The sequence below is a fragment of the Entelurus aequoreus genome, linkage group LG05, assembly GCF_033978785.1.
Source record: "Entelurus aequoreus isolate RoL-2023_Sb linkage group LG05, RoL_Eaeq_v1.1, whole genome shotgun sequence".
NCBI classification, from domain to species: domain Eukaryota; kingdom Metazoa; phylum Chordata; class Actinopteri; order Syngnathiformes; family Syngnathidae; genus Entelurus; species Entelurus aequoreus.
In genome coordinates, this window is record NC_084735.1 from 56,477,157 (window position 1) to 56,495,919 (window position 18,763).

The 18,763-nt window shown below is 38.1% G+C and overlaps 2 protein-coding genes across 4 annotated transcripts in view; both read left to right on the forward strand.

Moving 5' to 3' along the window:
- Positions 1–10,464, forward strand: part of LOC133650787 (coxsackievirus and adenovirus receptor homolog) — a 133,030-nt gene extending 122,566 nt beyond the window's left edge. The window contains 2 exon segments of the mRNA XM_062048434.1: positions 490–628; positions 8,687–10,464. Coding sequence (XP_061904418.1) covers positions 490–628; positions 8,687–8,966 — 419 coding nt within the window. The 3' untranslated portion in view covers positions 8,967–10,464.
- A 5,142-nt stretch (positions 10,465–15,606) lies between these two features.
- Positions 15,607–18,522, forward strand: LOC133649784 (uncharacterized). 3 transcript variants are annotated; one of them, XM_062046447.1, is made up of 7 exons: positions 15,607–15,672; positions 16,224–16,320; positions 16,781–17,248; positions 17,347–17,450; positions 17,521–17,665; positions 17,768–17,894; positions 18,160–18,522. In XM_062046447.1, exons 3-7 carry the CDS (start codon positions 17,147–17,149, stop codon positions 18,501–18,503), a joined length of 822 nt encoding a protein of 273 aa, XP_061902431.1. In that variant the 5' UTR covers positions 15,607–15,672; positions 16,224–16,320; positions 16,781–17,146; the 3' UTR covers positions 18,504–18,522. The 3 variants fall into 3 exon arrangements, with proteins under 3 accessions (XP_061902431.1, XP_061902433.1, XP_061902432.1); XM_062046449.1 differs by having other exon boundaries at positions 17,085–17,248; XM_062046448.1 differs by lacking the exons at positions 15,607–15,672; positions 16,224–16,320 and having other exon boundaries at positions 16,686–17,248.
- Positions 18,523–18,763: the final 241 nt, after the last annotated feature.

The following is an 18,763-nucleotide window of genomic DNA, read 5'->3' on the forward strand; positions in this document are numbered from 1 at the left end:
ACAGTAATGCTAGTGATGGGTAGTAATGCGCTCCAAGTTGCGACGCTATGGAGCTTAGCTACCTATAAACAATGTCTCTCACCTGCATAGTAGAATGATGATGACATACTCAGATGAGCTGGTCAACTTTGGCATCCAATTTAAACCCAGAAAGGGCGAGAAAGAAACGAAAAGTCGCATGGTCTGCTCTTGGTTCGATCGTTCCAATATTTTTTCCGATTATTTTACTAATTAATTTATTATCTGCTGTACATGTTTGAATCCACAACTTAATTAGTAACTAATTTTCAAAACTTATCATAGTAGATTCTAACAAAATAAAACATCCAGGCTGTTCAGTACGCAGCCCAGTATTAAAGCCACAGTTTGGTTATTTTTTGGTACAGTCATTACTATGACAAGAAAAGAGAAAATTATATCGTATCGGACTTTTAAAAGCGATATCGAGCCATCCCAAGTCTTTATCAACTCTTTATTTTCTGTGATCAGCTCCCAATACTGCCGGCATCATCGCAGGAGCCATAATTGCGGTGCTGCTGATGCTCATCATTGCCGCCATCATCCTCTTCTGCTGCTGCCGTGCTCGAAACAGGAAGAAGTATGAGAAGGAAATCTGCAATGAGATAAGGTACCCACTCCTAGGAGATGTATTACCTGGATAATACATACGGATAGGGTATGCTCTTTATTGTCATTGCATAAATACAGCAAAATTACATTTTCACAACAAACATTGTACAAGTTGACAGAACAGGAACGGTGATGGGTCGCCACTTAACGACACCCCGTAAAAGGTGGGAAAAAGGTCTTTATCCTACAAAACCAAAATGAATGCAACAATTTCTGCTGATTTTTAAAAAAAAAAATCAAAATTAGGAAATCAAGATTGATGGCGACAATGAGCACATTTTGCAGTGCACAGCTTTTCGAAGTGGGGTTTGAAGCATATTACGTATTGTGCAGCTGCTAGCTCCTAGTAGCCTATAGCCTAGCATGTTTACCTTTTGTAAATGGCCTGACTAAAATACAATAAAAAACCAACCATGTGAGGACATTTAGATTTTAACTGGCTGTCCAGCTTTGCACAGGTAGGACTGTTTGTTTCAGCTAATACTGGAGAGTTTTGAGGCAATCCAATGCAATATTAAAAACAAATTCTGATGTCAAACCAATATCGACATCGGATCAGGACATCCTTAGTTTAAAGGAATCTTTTAAATTGCATTCATTAATAATGCTATCAGATCAATGTGCCAGGCACTTTGCTTAATACGAAAATATTTTACAGTTTAAGTGTCACTGCATTTATACAGTTTATTTTCTGGGGACACAAATGACACATATAAGGTGCAAAAACCCACAAACTAATTTACGCTCCATGTTGACATTTGTCATATGACTTGTGACTAATATATAGCTGGACTACATGGGATATAGCAGGCAATAATTTCCCAGATTACAGTGCAATCTTACTTTAGAAACTAGAAAAAAGACTCAGAATTTTACATTTACAATATATACAGTAGAAATACCTACTAGGAAGGGAAAATAAAGGTTTTTTTTCTCTATCAGCGTTCCTTTTTTTTCCCGCTCTTCAAATAAACAGCTGTGGTAATCAGTTTGAAAGCTTTGTTTGCTCTATGGATCCTGTGTCATGCCTGCTGTCGCTTCACCCCTCCCCCACGCCTTCATCCGGCTCTCTGCAAGCACTACTGGCTCTACTGCTGACTGAACGTGTCTAAGAGCACAATGTGACACTGCTCACGCTGCTGGACAAAGAGGATTAGACCACTGGTCCTGTCTAGAACACAGGCACACATTTGCCGAGATACCACCCCCATGATGCAATGGACAGCGCAAGCCGCGGCCCCTCCGGCTCTTGTTTGGCCGAGCATTTAACGGGATTATTGCTGCTTATTAGCTGTTAATGTGGCCGCAGAGGGAGTAGAGGGCATTTCTGGCATAACCCCGTACTCCACAGGCTATCACAGTTAGCTTGGCTAAGCAGTGCAGACGTTTCCCAAACCTACTCATCAACGAATCATTGGGCCCGAGATAAGCCGTAGAAAATGGATGAGTGGATGAGACAAGAATTGGAATGAAGAACATGTGATTACATTTTGGAGCTAATCCAAATCATTTCTACTACATTACCTTACACACTTCTATGTGTGCGGATGCTAGCGGACCTGCCTCCGCCCATAGAGACAAACTTGTGGATGACTGACAAAAGGCTTCACTGCGTTAATTTCATTCCACTATAGAAAGCTCAAAAAGTTATGGGCAAATGTTATGTACTTTTCAGGAAATGTCAAAAATGGGATAAGAAACAAGTGATTAGATTTTGGGGCTGATCCGGATCATTTCTGCTACGTTACCTTATGTTTAAGTTATGAGCTTCAACTGATGAGTGGATGCTAGCTTCCCTGCCTCCTCCCACAGAGACAAAGAGAGTGGATGACAGACAAAAGCGTTCACTGTGTTTCTTTCATTGTGCTATAAATATTTCAAAAAGTTATGGGCACACTTTCATTCAATTTTCAGGAATTGTCAGAAACAGGATGAAGAACAAGTAATTAGATTCAGGGGTGATCCAGATCACTGTCCTGATTCAGGACAACTTTATCGACTGCGGTCTTCTAGTGCTTTTGTTATTACTTCGTTATTCTGTTTTTCCTCGCATTTTACCATGCATGAAAACTCAAGTTCGTAAGCGTGTCAGGCTTGGCAGGGGTGAACGGGGCAACAAATTTACTTGCAAATGCAACTAAAAATAGACTGTGACTTGAAAGAAAAAAACCTGTTGTACGTGTGCCGATAGGGATTTCAACCCTTTCAGCGGATTTTGCTCCCAAAGAAATCCACCCAAATTTGATCAAGCCAGAGTAAAATGTTTTCCCACCTGTGGGATGGCGTGGCGAAGTTGGTAGAGTGGCCGTGCCAGCAATCGGAGGGTTGCTGGTTACTGGGGTTCAATCCCCACCTTCTACCATCCTAGTCACGTCCGTTGTGTCCTTGGGCAAGACACTTCACCCTTGCTCCTGATGGCTGCTGGTTAGCGCATTGAATGGCAGCTCCCGCCATCAGTGTGTGAATGTGTGTGTGAATGGGTGAATGTGGAAATACTGTCAAAGCGCTTTGAGTACCTTGAAGGTAGAAAAGCGCTATACAAGTATAACCCATTTATTTATTTATTTATTTACAACATGTTTGAAATACATTCATAACTGGCATAACTAAATGGACAAGTGAAAGAGAAAACCTGTCGCACATGTGCCAATAGGGATTTCAACCCTTTCAGCGCTTTTTGCTCCGAAAGAAATCCATCCAAATTTGATCCAACCAGAGTAAAATGATTTCCTACCTGTACAACATGTTTAAAATACACTCATAACTGGCATAACAAAATGGACAAATGATTGATGTGGAAGTGATCACTCAGTGCGCACTGAAGGCTGTTTGTGATGGTGTGTCCCTTCATGTGCCATGCACAGGGGGTAGCCCCGCTCCTCCTAGTTTACACACTCAGCTGACTCAGCCTTCCCTTAGTTGGTCAGTTTGACTGGTCAGTCAAAAACCGAGTTTTTTTCACCACCTTAAAACTTGACACAAACTGCACTGCACGCTTCTAACTATGAAGGTCGGAGGGAAAATGCAACAGCAAATCAATGATAAAGTGACAAACTTGCCATGCAAAAGATCCCCCGGTTGTTGACAGGATCTTACAGCCATGGAAGCACATTCAATCTATTTATTAAGCAGAGGTAACACAAACTAGTGAAAGTTTCAAAAGAGCTGCCATTAGAGCCGACAAACTTCCGCTGCTAGCCTGCTAAGCTAATAAAACAGCTCAAACCTCAGACTCGCAGACATAACAGGCAACAGGCAGCGCCTTTTAAAGGCACACACACAGACGCACACACTGCTCTCATATCAAAATTATGCCAGATTATTTAAAGTTAGGGCTGCGACTAATGATTATTTTGGTACCGTATTTTTCGGACTATAAATCGCAGTTTTTTTCATAGTTTGGCCGGGGGTGCGACTTATACTCAGGAGCGACTTATGTGTGAAATTATTAACACATTACCACCACCAGGTGTGAATGATTGATGGGTTCAGAAAAACATGTAAAGCGACTTTGGGTACTTAGAAAAGCGCTATATAAATCCCAGGTATTATTATTATTATTATTATTATTACTACCATAAAATATCCAATAATATTATTTAGCTCATTCACGTAAGAGACTAGACGTATAAGATTTCATGGGATTTAGCGATTAGGAGTGACAGATTGTTTGGTAAACGTATAGCATGTTCTATATGTTATAGTTATTTGAATGACTCTTACCATAATATGTTACGTTAACATACCAGGCACGTTCTCAGTTGGTTATTTGTGCGTCATATAACGTACACTTATTCAGGCTGTTGTTCACTATTCTTTATTTATTTTAAATTGCCTTTCAAATGTCTATTCTTGGTGTTGGATTTTATCAAATAAATTCCCCCCAAAAATGCGACTTATACTCCAGTGCGACTTATATATGTTTTTTCCCTTCTTTATTATGCATTTTCGGCCGGTGCGACTTATACTCCAGAGCGACTTATACTCCGAAAAAAACGGTAATCAATTTTTCAACAATTATCTTAACGATTAGTTGACTAATCAGACAATAAAGCATATTATTAGCATATTGAATTACTTCTAAATGCAACTTAAATTGTTTTAGGCATGTGCTAACTAACAACAACAATGACTAATTCATTCATAAATATTTATTTATACTGTAACTGTGCTTCTCATTCAGCTGTTAGAAAAATTTAAATGACTATTAAAATGGTGTCCATTTAAAAGAAAGGAAAGGCAAAGTGCTAAAAAAAAAACAATTAACCTTGTTTATGTATTTAAAAACATTAAAATAGCAGCAACGGAAAAAAACAACAAAACACAAAATCTAACTTCCTCAAAAAGAAAAATATTTTATGATGTTTAAAAAGCTGCACACTGGTATATTGACTATTGATTAATTCTTGGAAGTTTTAGCACTCTAATAAACTCAATGTGTAGAATTTTATATTATATATAGTTTATATATTTGATTAATTATTAAAATGTTGGCTATTTAATAGATTGTATGTTTAATTTTATGATACTTCCGAATTGGTGCCAGACTGTCTCTGTCAGTGTGTGTGTGCGCATTCACGCGCGGTTCGAGTTTGTTAAAGTGCCTTTTTTTTCGGCATTGCAAATAGACTCAATTGTAACAGTCTATATTTGATTAATTCCTACAATGTTGGCTATTTAATAGATTTTTGTATGTTTAATCTTATGATACCGCCGCATTGGTGCCTGTTTGTTAAAGCGCCTTATTTTTCCCGGCATTGCAAAATAACGCCGCTTTAAAACGTACCTGAATAGATGTAGAGATAGTTTAGCTGGCTGACTTTGGCTAAAATTATAGCTAAAATTATTTTTCACACAACTTTGTCTCACTCGTTAGCTAGCTTGCAATGTAGAAGCTAACACTCTTACCGAGGTTGAGGCCGCATCCTCCCTCCAAATGTCCGACATCATGTCTCCGCTTTAAATGCTCGTGTATCACAGATGTGCTGCCATAAAAACAAGGTCGGCTTTGCAAGATGAGCAAGGTATTCATGTTTTTAACAAGAATAAGAGGACATATCCTCAAACTTTACATGTTAGCACTGGCATTGTTTTTGCGAGTGACCCACTTCCGCCCAGAAAAACACAAGTGATGACGTCACGACTATTGTTGACAAATACATATGTCTGCGACAAATTTTATTGTCGGCATTTGTCGACTAATCGTTGCAGCCCTTTTTGACGTTTTTTTTTTTTTTTTTAAGTAAGGCAATAATTACTTTCCCTAGTAATTAATTACATTATTGAAGAGTAATTCCGTTAGTAATTCAACTACTTTTTTGGTAAAGTAACAATTGACCATAATCAATGCCTTTTTTAAGTAATTTTCAGAACACAGACTGTCACAGCATCATGAAACAGTTGGCAGGTTGGTGTCCCTTGGCTAAAATATGTGTGTGTATGTCCTATAATAATGTTTATCTATAAAAGCACCATTGTTAAAGGTAAATTATTTTCATGTTTTTTTTTTATGGGGACGGCGTGGCGAAGTTGGTAGAGTGGCCGTGCCAGCAATCGGAGGGTTGCTGGTTACTGGGGTTCAATCCCCACCTTCTACGATCCTAGTCACGTCCGTTGTGTCCTTGGGCAAGACACTTCACCCTTGCTCCTGATGGCAGCTCCCGCCATCAGTGTGTGAATGGGTGAATGTGGAAATAGTGTCAAAGCGCTTTGAGTACCTTGAAGGTAGAAAAGCGCTATACAAGTATAACCCATTTATCATTATCATTCATGTTGCTGCTGTCCTCTTTAAACCAGGGCATTTTATTTTACATTTTGTTCTTTTCTGTTTTTGTTAGCTGAAGAATTGAGCAAAGCTAAATGGTTTTTTTTAAAGATGATTGGATTTATATTTGACTCTTTTTTTCTTATCTCAAAACACGTCTTACTGTAAGTTGGGATTCTATTATGCAAAACCTACTTGTCTTACTTGTTGGTACCTGTTTTTGTGTATTTGGGATCTCCATCAGTACCAAAAATGTAAAATCAAGGCACAGTAGAGATATTTAGTTACATCAACGAATATTGCTATTTATGGGTTAGTTTATGGGCCAAACTCCATCGATATATAAGTTTTGATTCATATCGCTCGTGTTAGTGACAGTGCTAGCACAGTTAAGGCATGTTCTCTGTGTTTGTGCGTTGCAGTAGGCCTTATTATGGCATTGTGTTTACCTATGTGTCCCTTGTGTGTTGGATATTGCAATTGGGATATTTAAGACATTTCATATTGCTACAAAATGTTTTCTGTGCTACAAAAAATGTATGTGCTACAAATATCTTTCATTTAGTAGCACTGGTGCTACTGGTGAAAAATAGGATATTTCAGGGGTCCTGAACCCAGTCAAAACTCACTCAGTAGCACCTCCAATTTTGGTTGCAAATGCCATGACATGACACACAAAAAACATCAAGAACCCTTTTTTGCAAACAAACTGGAAGTCTGCCATTATTGTTTGAACTGTTTTTTTGGGCCAAAACCAGAGATCGTATTTTGACAGACTTCTCCTAGCATCTTTGACTGAATAATTCCAAAATAAAATCAGGGACATGAGACAAACGTTGATGGTCAGCGTGAGGATTCACCACAAAAATGTAAACAACATGACTCTGCAAGGTCAAATCTTCATCATACTTGGTGTGTACGATGAAGATTACACTCTGAGCAATGCATAGGTCACGTCCTGAATTAATCAATGACAAAACATGTTTTGTTGCCCATTAAACATACTGTCACAATAACAAATAACTCTCATGTGAGGTTGTAGTGGAGATAATGACACCAACTAGGGCAAAATAAACCTTTTTAAGGTGACATATAAAGTGAAAAATCTGATATTGATATTGGTCCTATAATCTCTGATACAAGCAGTCCTGCAACAAAGCTGGACAGCCAGTTAAAATCTAAATGTCCTCCAATAAGCACACAAGGTTGGTCTTCTCTTGCATTTTAATAATTTCCTAAAGGTAAACATGGTGGGCTGTAGGCTACTTCCTACTAGTAGCTAGCGGCTACACAACAGCTAAGCACGCAATAGCAAACTAGCCAGACATACGTAATAAGGGTCCTTCATTGAACAGTATGGCAGTCTAAAATGGCACATTTGTCAATATAACACGTATTAAATAATTATAGTTCAATATTATGTCACAAGTCTGCATAGTCGCAGTAGTTGTGACCCCATGATGCCGAGACAGGAGATGACGTGCAGATAAGAAGAGTCTTAAATTTTCAAATCAGGGGTCGCGGCAGGAAGTGCACAGAAAGCACAGGGAAAGCTGTGCATGTTCAGCTAAGCCAGCATAACCAATATATTGACTAACAACAATGACCCAGCCCTGTCTGAAGGGCAGCCTGGCATATAAAAAAGCCTGATTGGCAACCCAGAACAGGTGTGCCCAGATTGCCAATCAGGGATAGGTTAGAGAGACAGCTCTAAGGCCAGAGCATTGGTGGAGCCAGACAGGAAGTGGAACTAAAATAAGAGAGCTAAACAGGAACCAAATACATCAAATAAGGAAATATAAACATAAGTCAGACCTGGTGTAACAGGTCACGACATATTACTTACACATACTACTAAGTCTCCAAGCGCATTAGAAAGTATCCAGTAACAAACGTGTCTGCATCATCTAACTGCGTCATGAGCCTAACTTCATGAATTATTGCGACCACTAGGTCTCAGCAAAAAAACATTACCACTCTACTTCAATTTCAAGACCGCATACGGTGGGTCTATTCCAGACGCTTAATAATAATTAGGTTACTGTCATTGTTCTGTTTGACTAATGAAATATTTACTAAAATTCCACATTACAAAATAATACAACAATTTTTTTATCTAATTCTCTTCTTTTTTTCTTTTTTTTTTCTTTTTTTTTAAGCTGCTACATATCCCTTAAAATGTGTAGCAGGAAAGGCAAGGCCTTCCCACTTCATAAACAGCTGGTTTCTAGCACTATTTTCTGTTGTGTTGCTTTGTTTTAAAATGTGTGGTGGACTTTTGTTTCCCCTCAGAGAGGACGTTCCGCCTCCCAAGAGCCGCGTATCTACGGCGCGCAGCTTCACCGTGGGCAGCCAGCGCTCCTCGCTGGGCTCCATGTCGCCTTCCAACCTGCACGAGTACGGCCTGAAGACCCAGTATGACAAGATCCCGTCATCAGAAGAAGACAGACCTCCTAGCCACACCCCCAGGCCCCCACCGACTGCCCCCAGGGTGGCAGGGCCCAACCTCAGTCGCATGGGCGGCATCCCCGTCATGATCCCTGCCCAGAACAGGGACGGCTCCATTGTTTAACGCCGCCTCTTCTTGCAAAGGGACCATAAATGGTAGGTTAGAGGTGGGGGTGGCAGGGCTCAAAGAAGATGGAGCTGGGACAGGATGCAGCTCTGACACACAAACAAGACCTTACCGCTATGAAGACCTTACCGCTGTGGTGCTGAGAAGAAAATTGTAATTTTACTGAAATCACAGACTTTTTTTTATATCAATCACAAGTCATTTTAAAGATGCTGTATGTTCATTACAGCTCCTAGCCCCTGATTAGCTCATCTGTACAGCCGTATGAATGCATGTATATATAGAACTACATCTGGATGGGTGCTTGGATTGACAGTTAAGCCCAAAATTATTCATAACCTGACCAAAGAGTTGAAATGCGTTTTTAATTGGTTGGAAATGGACCGAGAAGGTGTCAACAACTATAAGATGTTTAAAAGAATGTATACAGCAAATCGGAGCATAGTCGCGATTGCACTGTGATAAACACGTACACAAAGACCCGCAATGCATGCTGGGAAGCCAACAGGAATTTACCCACCGCTGCTTCGTTGGGTTATTTAACAGGGTCGTGAATCTTACAACTCACGGTTCAATTCGACTCCATCTCTTGCGGTGATGATTCAATATGGAATCAATTCCCAATTTATTTGGTATTGGGGATGTAGCGATATGAACATTTCCCATCAAGGTTATTGTGACCAAAATTATCGCTGTTATCATCATAATGTGCTCAGAAAAGTACCTAAACACACACTGAAATATTTTATCCAAGTTTTACATGAACTGGTGTTCTTACTTAAGAGCCATGTTGAGTAGTGCTAGCTTGCCACTCCAGTAAATTAGTATCAGCAGTTTGAGTTTATCAAAGTTTTTATCAGTCACAGTTTTACAATCATTTTAATTTCAAACTGTAATACTAAACCATCGGGGGTTTTACCGTTTATTGTTACGTTCCTACTTGGTTTACTATGGATTTGGGATGAAAATGGATTTGCAAACAAAAAAATTTGCAATCAAAAAAAGTTTTACAAAAAACAAATGTGGATTTGATTTGGAATTGATCATCTTTTTTCTGGTTACAAATCTTTTTTTAGTTCCAAAAATGTTCTGTCTGTTACTAATCGTATTTTTTGCTAACGTCGCAACTTCAATCTTTTGGGCGGGGCCTCCTCTTCATATTATATATTATGTTAGAAGCCTTCTTATTGGTCAGTCTCGGATGACTGTGTGAGCGCTGACTACTTGCACCTTCAACCCATTTAAAATATCAAAGACTCAGAGTTGGTGATATTGAGTCAATTTAAAAGGCTTCTAATATTTTCAAAAAAAAACATTTTTTCCAAATATTTTTTTTTTGTACAGTACAGGCCAAAAGTTTGGACACACCTCCTCATTCAATGCGTTTTCTTTATTTTCATGGCTATTTACATTGTAGATTGTCACTGAAGGCATCAAAACTATGAATGAACACATGTGGAGTTATGTACTTAACAAAAAAAAGGTTAAATGATAATAAATAACTGAAAACATGTTTTATATTCTAGTTCCTTCAAAATAGCCACCATTTGCTCTGATTACTGCTCTGCACGCTCTTGGCGTTCTCTCGATGAGCTTCAACTGTGAAGTGAAAACCATTTCATGTGACTACCTCTTGAAGCTCATCGAGAGAATGCCAAGAGTGTGCAAAGCAGTAATCAGAGCAAATGGTGGCTATTTTGAAGAAACTAGAATATAAAACATGTTTTCAGTTATTTCACCTTTTTTTGTTAAGTACATAACTCCACATTCATAGTTTTGATGCCTTCAGTGACAATCTACAATGTAAATAGTCATGAAAATAAAGAAAACACATTGAATGAGGAGGTGTGTCCAAACTTTTGGCCTGTACTGTATATATTTGTATTGCAAATCATTTTTGTAGGCAAATCTATTTTTTGTTTGGTTGTTATAAAAGTACAGATTACTCTCCATAGTAAACAATATTAATTATAATAAAACCAAAACTGATTACAAAAGCTCCTCTTGTATGACAGAGTTGGCAATGTTTGCATTTCTCCAATATTTTTCATGAATTCAATAAATAACAAACTAACAAGAAAAAAAATCACTTGAACTCTAAATCAGTTTTAGAATATGAATAATTCTGGGCTTATTGGCAGGTTATATCACTTTTTTCATCATTGTTTAATGAAGTAGAACTTTTCTTTCTGATTCTCATTTGGTAACTTTTGTCGATGAAGGTCCAGAAGTCTGCCTAAATGCTGTTGTGGTCGGCATGTTTTTATTTTTTATTTTAAAAGTTGTCTAGTCTGGGTGACCATTGGCTGGATCAAATCTCCCCACCCTCTGATAGGGCGGATTATTGTATCTTGCCCCACTTTTAAAAAACAATGCCATGACAGCCCACACCCCCTTAGAGGACGGCCAGCTGGACAACAACAAAGTTCACTGAGCCCAGCATTGATTGATTATGTTTGACTGCCAATAGGAAATAGAAGCATCAGTGCACAATATTAGGAACATATTCATGTTGGTTTATTATGGAGCAGTGACACACACACACACACACACACACACACACACACACACACACACACACACACACACACGTAATCCTCCGCCTGTGCTCCTGCATTCCATAGAGCTCCTGATGAACCAGCTCTGCTCGCTCGATACGAATTCATCATTTTAAACGGATTAGAAGCAAACAAGCGTGATTGGATTGAAGAAGGTTTGAGGTCCACCTATATATTTCATTCCAGATCACGAAAGTCTGTTCTCCTTCTCTCCCATGTTTGGCCTTATCCACACACTTCCTGTCTGCACTGCTGGCTTCTGTCGTGCCTTTTTGTTCCAGTCCTGAATAATATTATTCATTATATTCATGTCTTATGCACATCATTCATTAACACTTTTCATGTTTATTTGTGCTTATTTGAAGAAAGTTGTTTTTTTTTCAAAGTCATTTTTAATTATTTAAAAATGGACAAGTTGTGCTTGAATATTTCTTTCATTTTAGTACAAATGTTTGAAATCTGTAGAATTGTAGTACACTGGTACCTCGGGATTTGTCCCTAATCTGTTACAAAAGGTCCCGACGAACACAAAGCAATATTTCCCGTACGAAATCATGCACAGTCGTAGCGTTTCACTCTATCACAGATTTTTTTTTGAAGAGTGTTCTGTGGGTTTCATTTGGCCTAAATTAATGACTCGTTTGAATTGCAGAATTTTTTGTCTCAATTCGTCCAATGAATTATTTCTGTCATCTTGTGTACATTTATACAACTTGTATTTTAAACTATTCAAATGAATCAGTCTATGTAGAATATTGCAATATTGTAACGTATCGTGACTGAAGTAGTGCGATACATATCGTATCATGAAGTCATTGCCAATATCCTATTTTCTAAGCATAAAAATGTCTAACTGAAACTAAAGATATCATGACTATAGTAGTATTGGCCACTTGATTGAGACCAAACCAATCAGAGCGGGCTATTCAGTATCCTGGCTCCCGATTGGCTCAGCCTCAGACAGGGTTACCATATTAGACTAAAGTAGTGTAAAAGTTTCATAATGTTAAAAATTGTATTTAGGAATGTTTTTTTATTATTATTATTCAACTATGAAAATATTCAATTTATTATTTATAATTCCTACTTTGCAGAAATAGATTTACCACAGTTATTAGCGATAAAAGTTTAAAGCCACAAATATTTGATAAGTCTCGCAACTTTTTCGTAGTGCGTCACCAACGTTGGAATGAAATAGTTTGCTGCGTACCATAATAATCTACATGGTGCATGCATAAAAATCTTGGCAATAATCTTCATTAACAAAAAAAATAAATCGTGCAAAAACCGAGGTACCAATGTGTGACGCGCCAACAAGCTCTTTGAGCGTGTCGTCCTCTTCCTGTCTAAAAACTTACAATATTAAGTCTAGTTTTGGAAATGGCCGTACTAATATGGTATGATGATCTCGTTTTTGAGTTTTGCATTCCTGTATGAAACCCAATGATCCTTTTTTTTGTGTTGTGTATTTTAGTGCTGTATTTTTGGAATTAATAAAGTGGTCAACACACGGAACATGAGGACCTTGTTTCATCCAAGAGCTTTTTAACCAACAACAAATTGGTATTTTTACTCTGGATTTGAATCATATCCAATTTTCATATTCGATATTATATCAAATATATAATAAATATTATTTATTGCACCAATAAACCAGCACATACAAAACATGCCGAAAAAAAGCTTAGGACAGACTAATTAAAACAATTATTACCCATCAAATATACTGTAAGAGAAAGGACTGATGAAAAATAGATTTAAATACAATTGTGCAGTACTGAAACAAATAATGGCAAATAACTACAATATTTAAAATTCAGATTTCATGGTAAAAAAAAAAGAAAACTGGCAGTTTGGTCGCCAAAATTTTACTGTAAACATGAAAGTGGCATTGTTTTTCCTTTTGCAGTAATGCACTGTCAAAAAAAAATTTTGAGGGGGAAATTGCAGCTCAGTCGCCAGAATTTGACTGTAAAAATAACAGTGGTACTGTTTTTTTTATTTACAGTAATGCACTGCAAAATTGACAATTTCAAGCTAAAATTCTGGCAAGTCTTTTTTAGTTGTTCCTTTTTACTGTAAAATCTACAGATTTATTTTTACAGTGTTAATAATTGTTTTATTTTTACAGTGTTTAATTATGTTATCAGTCAGCCGGTTAACTGACTGGCGTATTACTGCCACTAGTGGCGTAAAAGTGTATTGCAACCAAGTAGACCGCAGCCTAGAAACATTTCTAATTAAACTAAGTGTTTCTTATATTCCATAGTGCAGTGTTTTTCAACCACTGTGCCGCGGCTCTGGTGTGCCGTGGGAGATTATCTAATTTCACCTACCGTATTTTTTTTTTTCATAGTTTGGCCGGGCTCCAGTGCGACTTGTGTTTTTTTCCTTCTTTATTATGCATTTTCGGCAGGTGCGACTTATACTCCGAAAAATGCGATATTTGGGTTAAAAATATTTTTTGCAAACCAGTAATTCTAGTCTGCAAATGATGTGTTGTTGTTGAGTGTCGGTGCTGTCCAGAGCTCGGCAGAGTAACCGTGTAATACTCTTCCATATCAGTAGGTGGCAGCCGCTAGCTAATTGCTTTGTAGATGTCGAAAACAGCGGGAGGCAGTGTGCAGGTAAAAAGGTGTCTAATGCTTACACCAAAAATAAACAAATGGTGAGTGCCCCTAAGAAAAGACATTGAAGCTTAGGGAAGGCTATGCAGAACGAAACTAAAACTGAACTGGCTGCAAAGTAGACAAAAACAGAATGCTAGACGACAGCAAAGACTTACTGTGGAGCAAAGACGGTGTCCACAACGTACATCCGAACATGACATGACAATCGACAATGTCCCCACAAAGAAGGATAAAAACCACTGAAATCTTCTTGATTGCTAAAACAAAGTAGATGTGGGAAATATCGCTCAAAGGAAGACATGAAACTGCTACAGGAAAATATCAAAAAAAGAGAAAAAGCCACCAAAATAGGAGCGCAAGACAAGAAGTAAAACACTACACACAGGAAAACAGCAAAAAAGTCCAAAAAAGTTACGGCGTGATGTGACAGGTGGTGACAGTACACCTACTTTGAGACAAGAGCTATAGTGATGCATGCTTGGTTATGGTCTAAATCAGACCTGGGCATCCGGCCCTTTGTACGTCCCTGTCCGGCCCGCGTGAGGCCAATTTTAAATTACAAAATACATTTAAAAAAGTATCTATTTCGAGTGTGCAATACAACGGTGCTGCTTTTGTTTTGAAAAGCGTTATTTGTATTACTTCCGTGTGGACGTATGCTCGTGCGCGCAGCGGCAATCACAAATTACAAAATAAATTTTAAAAAACATCTTTGTCGTTCGTGCAATACAACTGTGCTGCTTTTATTTTGAAAAGTGTTATATGTGCGTATGTCCTGTGAGGGAAGGCGCACAGCGACAAGTGATGCCCGGTTATCCCCGAGACGCTAAAAAGAGAAAAGTTGATGACGAATGGCGTGTTTTCAACAAGACATGGACTGCCAAGTAAAGGTAAAGCCGTGTGCTTATTTGTGGTACACACGTTGCTGTGTTTAAAGAATATAGTGTAATGACCTGCTGAAGTAGATGTTGTCTTCTTGAGTTGCGTAAATGAGAAGTGAGGAGTCGTGCGTGTGGAAGGAACGAGATATGTTGAGCTGTGTTAGTATAGCTTGCTCAATAAAAGTTTAAAAAGAGCGTCAGACTTGGTGTGCACTTCTTCTGGACGCTAATTGGTGTCAGAAGTAAAACTTTGCGCATACTGCACTGTTTGTGTGCTACGTCATCGGGAGGTACGTGTATGGCGTCACATTAGTACCAAAAATCCGAGCACATAAAAACTGTTATCGCACGCTGATTTTCCACTTCGTGCGCGCGCGACACCCTTTTGCGCGTGCGGTGCCTTTCTGCGCGCGCGCGCGGTGCCTCTCTGCGTGCGCGCCGTCTCGGTCTGTGCGCTGTCATGTTTCATTTTGGTACTTTGGGGGCGGGCATGCTTCGACGGCCCCTTCTTTCTGATTGGCTCTGAGCATTTTTCATATGAGCCAATCAGAAGTATAGCAGGGCGGGTCATCGTCAATATGTATCAAGATTTACGGAGGAAGAAGTGGATCAAAAAATGTCGGCTGAAAAAGAGGTAAGTTGAGGGACACACTTATTTACATTATTGTACTGCTTTGGAGTGATTGTAAGGGTTTACTGACTTGTTAGAAGAATGGAGACTCCACTGCTATCTTAGTTGAAAACATTAAATGCACTGCACATGAGTGTAATAAAAAAAGCACCTGGACTTGCTAGTTCACACAGCATCCCTGCTGTTAGGCATTCATGTGTGTTGTTTCGCTTGTTGCATTATTACTTTTCTTCTCATCATAGTCCTAATACTTGTCAAGTATCCCGTTTTGGCCTGAAACATCCTGTATTTTACACCTCTTTCCTAGCCTGACTAGCCAGCCCATCTCTTTTGCATTCTGTTCGATTGCATTACGAAATTTGAATGTAAATGAAAAATCATGTAGGGCTGGTATGTTTTATTTATTGTATTTTATTAACACTGGTATGTTTTATTTGTTGACCTTCAAATTAAATGTGCTGTGACATGACATGTCATCGGTCTTACACATTTTGGTTATATACTGTACTTCTGTATTTTATAGTAACCAATTTGCATCTTCCTTTTCTAAACAGAAATGCTGGCAGGGATGGAGAGGAGGTTTTTTGAGGGGGGCATTGATGGAAAAGTACCAAAGTACTCAATGACCGACTTTGAAAAATACAACTTCAAGTAGGTTGTAAAAAAAAGGCAGATGAAGTGAAACTATAGCAATGCTTTTCTTTACACTCTCTCATGCACACAGATACTCATGTTATGAGAAGCATATTGTTTCAAAAATATGAACATTAATTGTTGTTATTTTAAACATCTTTCAGATTACATTGCTCGAATTAAAAAACCACTTTACTACGCAATTATTAGGCCCAATGTGCAGGATTATTCTATTAGTATTAGTTATTTTTATGTTTTATCATATTTTAGCTTATTTTTATGTTTCATCATATCTTAGTCTATTTTTATATGGTCTTATTATATTTATATTTCAGTTTTTATTGTATTTTATTTTATAGTTTTTCTTATTGTAGTTTATTTTTATGTTTGATTATATCTTATCTTATTTCATATTATTTTTGGACTTTTACCTGATGTGTATTTTAATTATTTTTAAACCATTTATTTTATCATCTAGTGTTTCCTCAAAGAGCCCTCTGGATCTCCACGTCCAGAGGGTTCCTGTGATTGGCTCTTCTCGCTGGAGCCTCTGTATCCATGCATGTGCCATTGTCATTGTGTTGTTATTATTATTGTCGTTGTTGTTTGTTTATTTTTATGTACATGTTTGACTGTCTTCATGGGGTGTGGGTGTTATTTCTCATTTTGTTTTTAACTATGTAAAGCACTTTGAGCTGCATTTTAAATGTATGAAAAGTGCTTTATAAATAAAAATGTATTATTATTAGTAATAGTATTTTTCTTTTGTTTTGGGATCACAGGACTATTGGAAAAATATTTGCTGTGAGTCTCGCACAAGGGTGGACCACCACCAAACTTTTTAATGCAGTGGTGTTACAGCTACATATCCACTGGTGAATTTGACCAGGGATCAATAACTGAAAAGGACGTTGTGGACCTGGAGCTCATGGAACTAATAAAAGAGGTAGCACATTTAATTGTGTGGGCAAAATGTGTTTTGAATAATTTCATGTTTGGGTTTCATATGTTGTTTTGATTTCATTACTTGTGTACTTTTCAAAGATTGAGGCTGCTGACAGTGAACTCCTGATGGCTTACACAGACAGGATTTTGTCATGTGGATACACAGGGCCTGTGTCCATTGAAAAAAAGGAAGACATTGTGCGGTAGGACATGTTCCTCAGTGTCGCTTCAACTTTTGTTGCTAATGTAATTAATTCACTATTTTTGTTATAGCTCTTTGGTTCTACACTCTATAGTCAGGTTACTGCCCATGCTCCAACAAATCTCCTCTGGAATGAAACTGTATGACCTCCTCACCTTAGTCCAGCAGGAAAACGACATCTGCAGACAGCTTTTTGTTCCAGGATCTTTTTGCAAGGTAAACATTTCATAATGTCCATTAAAAAGTAATCTGCATTTAATAATTTACAGAATATCCACAATTAAACTGTCATGACTTTCTTCTTTTTATAAACTCAAGGTGGATGCTGATTTTCTTGTGCAGTCCCTATCCCCTGTCTTTAGTGAGATTGGCACAATGAGACATCAAAGAGAGTCCACAGTGGTCAACTTTCTCCAAGACTTTGTACAGGCTATGGAGGATGAAGGTGAATATTTTCTTTTTAATTCAAATGTTGTTGCTTCACCTTCAAAACAATTACAAAGCACAGTTTGTTAGCAGTTAATTTGGTGGATTACATATATTTGTCCTATATAGTCCTTTACATAGCAGTCAACATCAACACTTGCATTATAATCATACTGCCTTTTAATGCTTAAACTGAAGTTTGTTTTGTATCATCAATGCCATCATAAAACTTCCTGTTTCAACATAAAAAAAACTAAACTAAAAACTTTCTATCACTTTTTCAGAAGAGGATGAACACAACTCAGAGACCAGAGAAGAAGATGAGGTCAACAAGGCTGAAAAACAAAACAATGAGACACATATTAATGTTGGCAAGTTCTGCCAGTGGCTCACAGGACAGTCTCATATTCCTTTAAGTTATGCAGAACGTAAACACTTTAAAATAGTCATGGAATTTGACCATGACTGTGAGGTTCGTTATGGTGCAAATCATACCATCTGCTATCCTGTGGTTAATGCATGTTCCTGCTCAGTTTCATTCCCAGTTGCACACCTGAGAACATATGCAGAGTTCAAAACAGTACTCTCTCAGGCCATTGTCAATGGCTTTGAATTTAGCCGGTATTAATAAATAAATAAATGGTAAATGGGTTATACTTTTATAGTGCTTTTCTACTTTCAAGGTACTCAAAGCGCTTTGACAGTATTTCCACATTCACCCATTCACACACACATTCACACACTGATGGCGGGAGCTGCCATGCAAGGCGCTAACCAGCAGGAGCAAGGGTGAAGTGTCTTGCCCAAGGACACAACGGACGTGACTAGGATGGTAAAAGGTGGGGATTGAACCCCAGTAACCAGCAACCCTCAGATTGCTGGCACAGC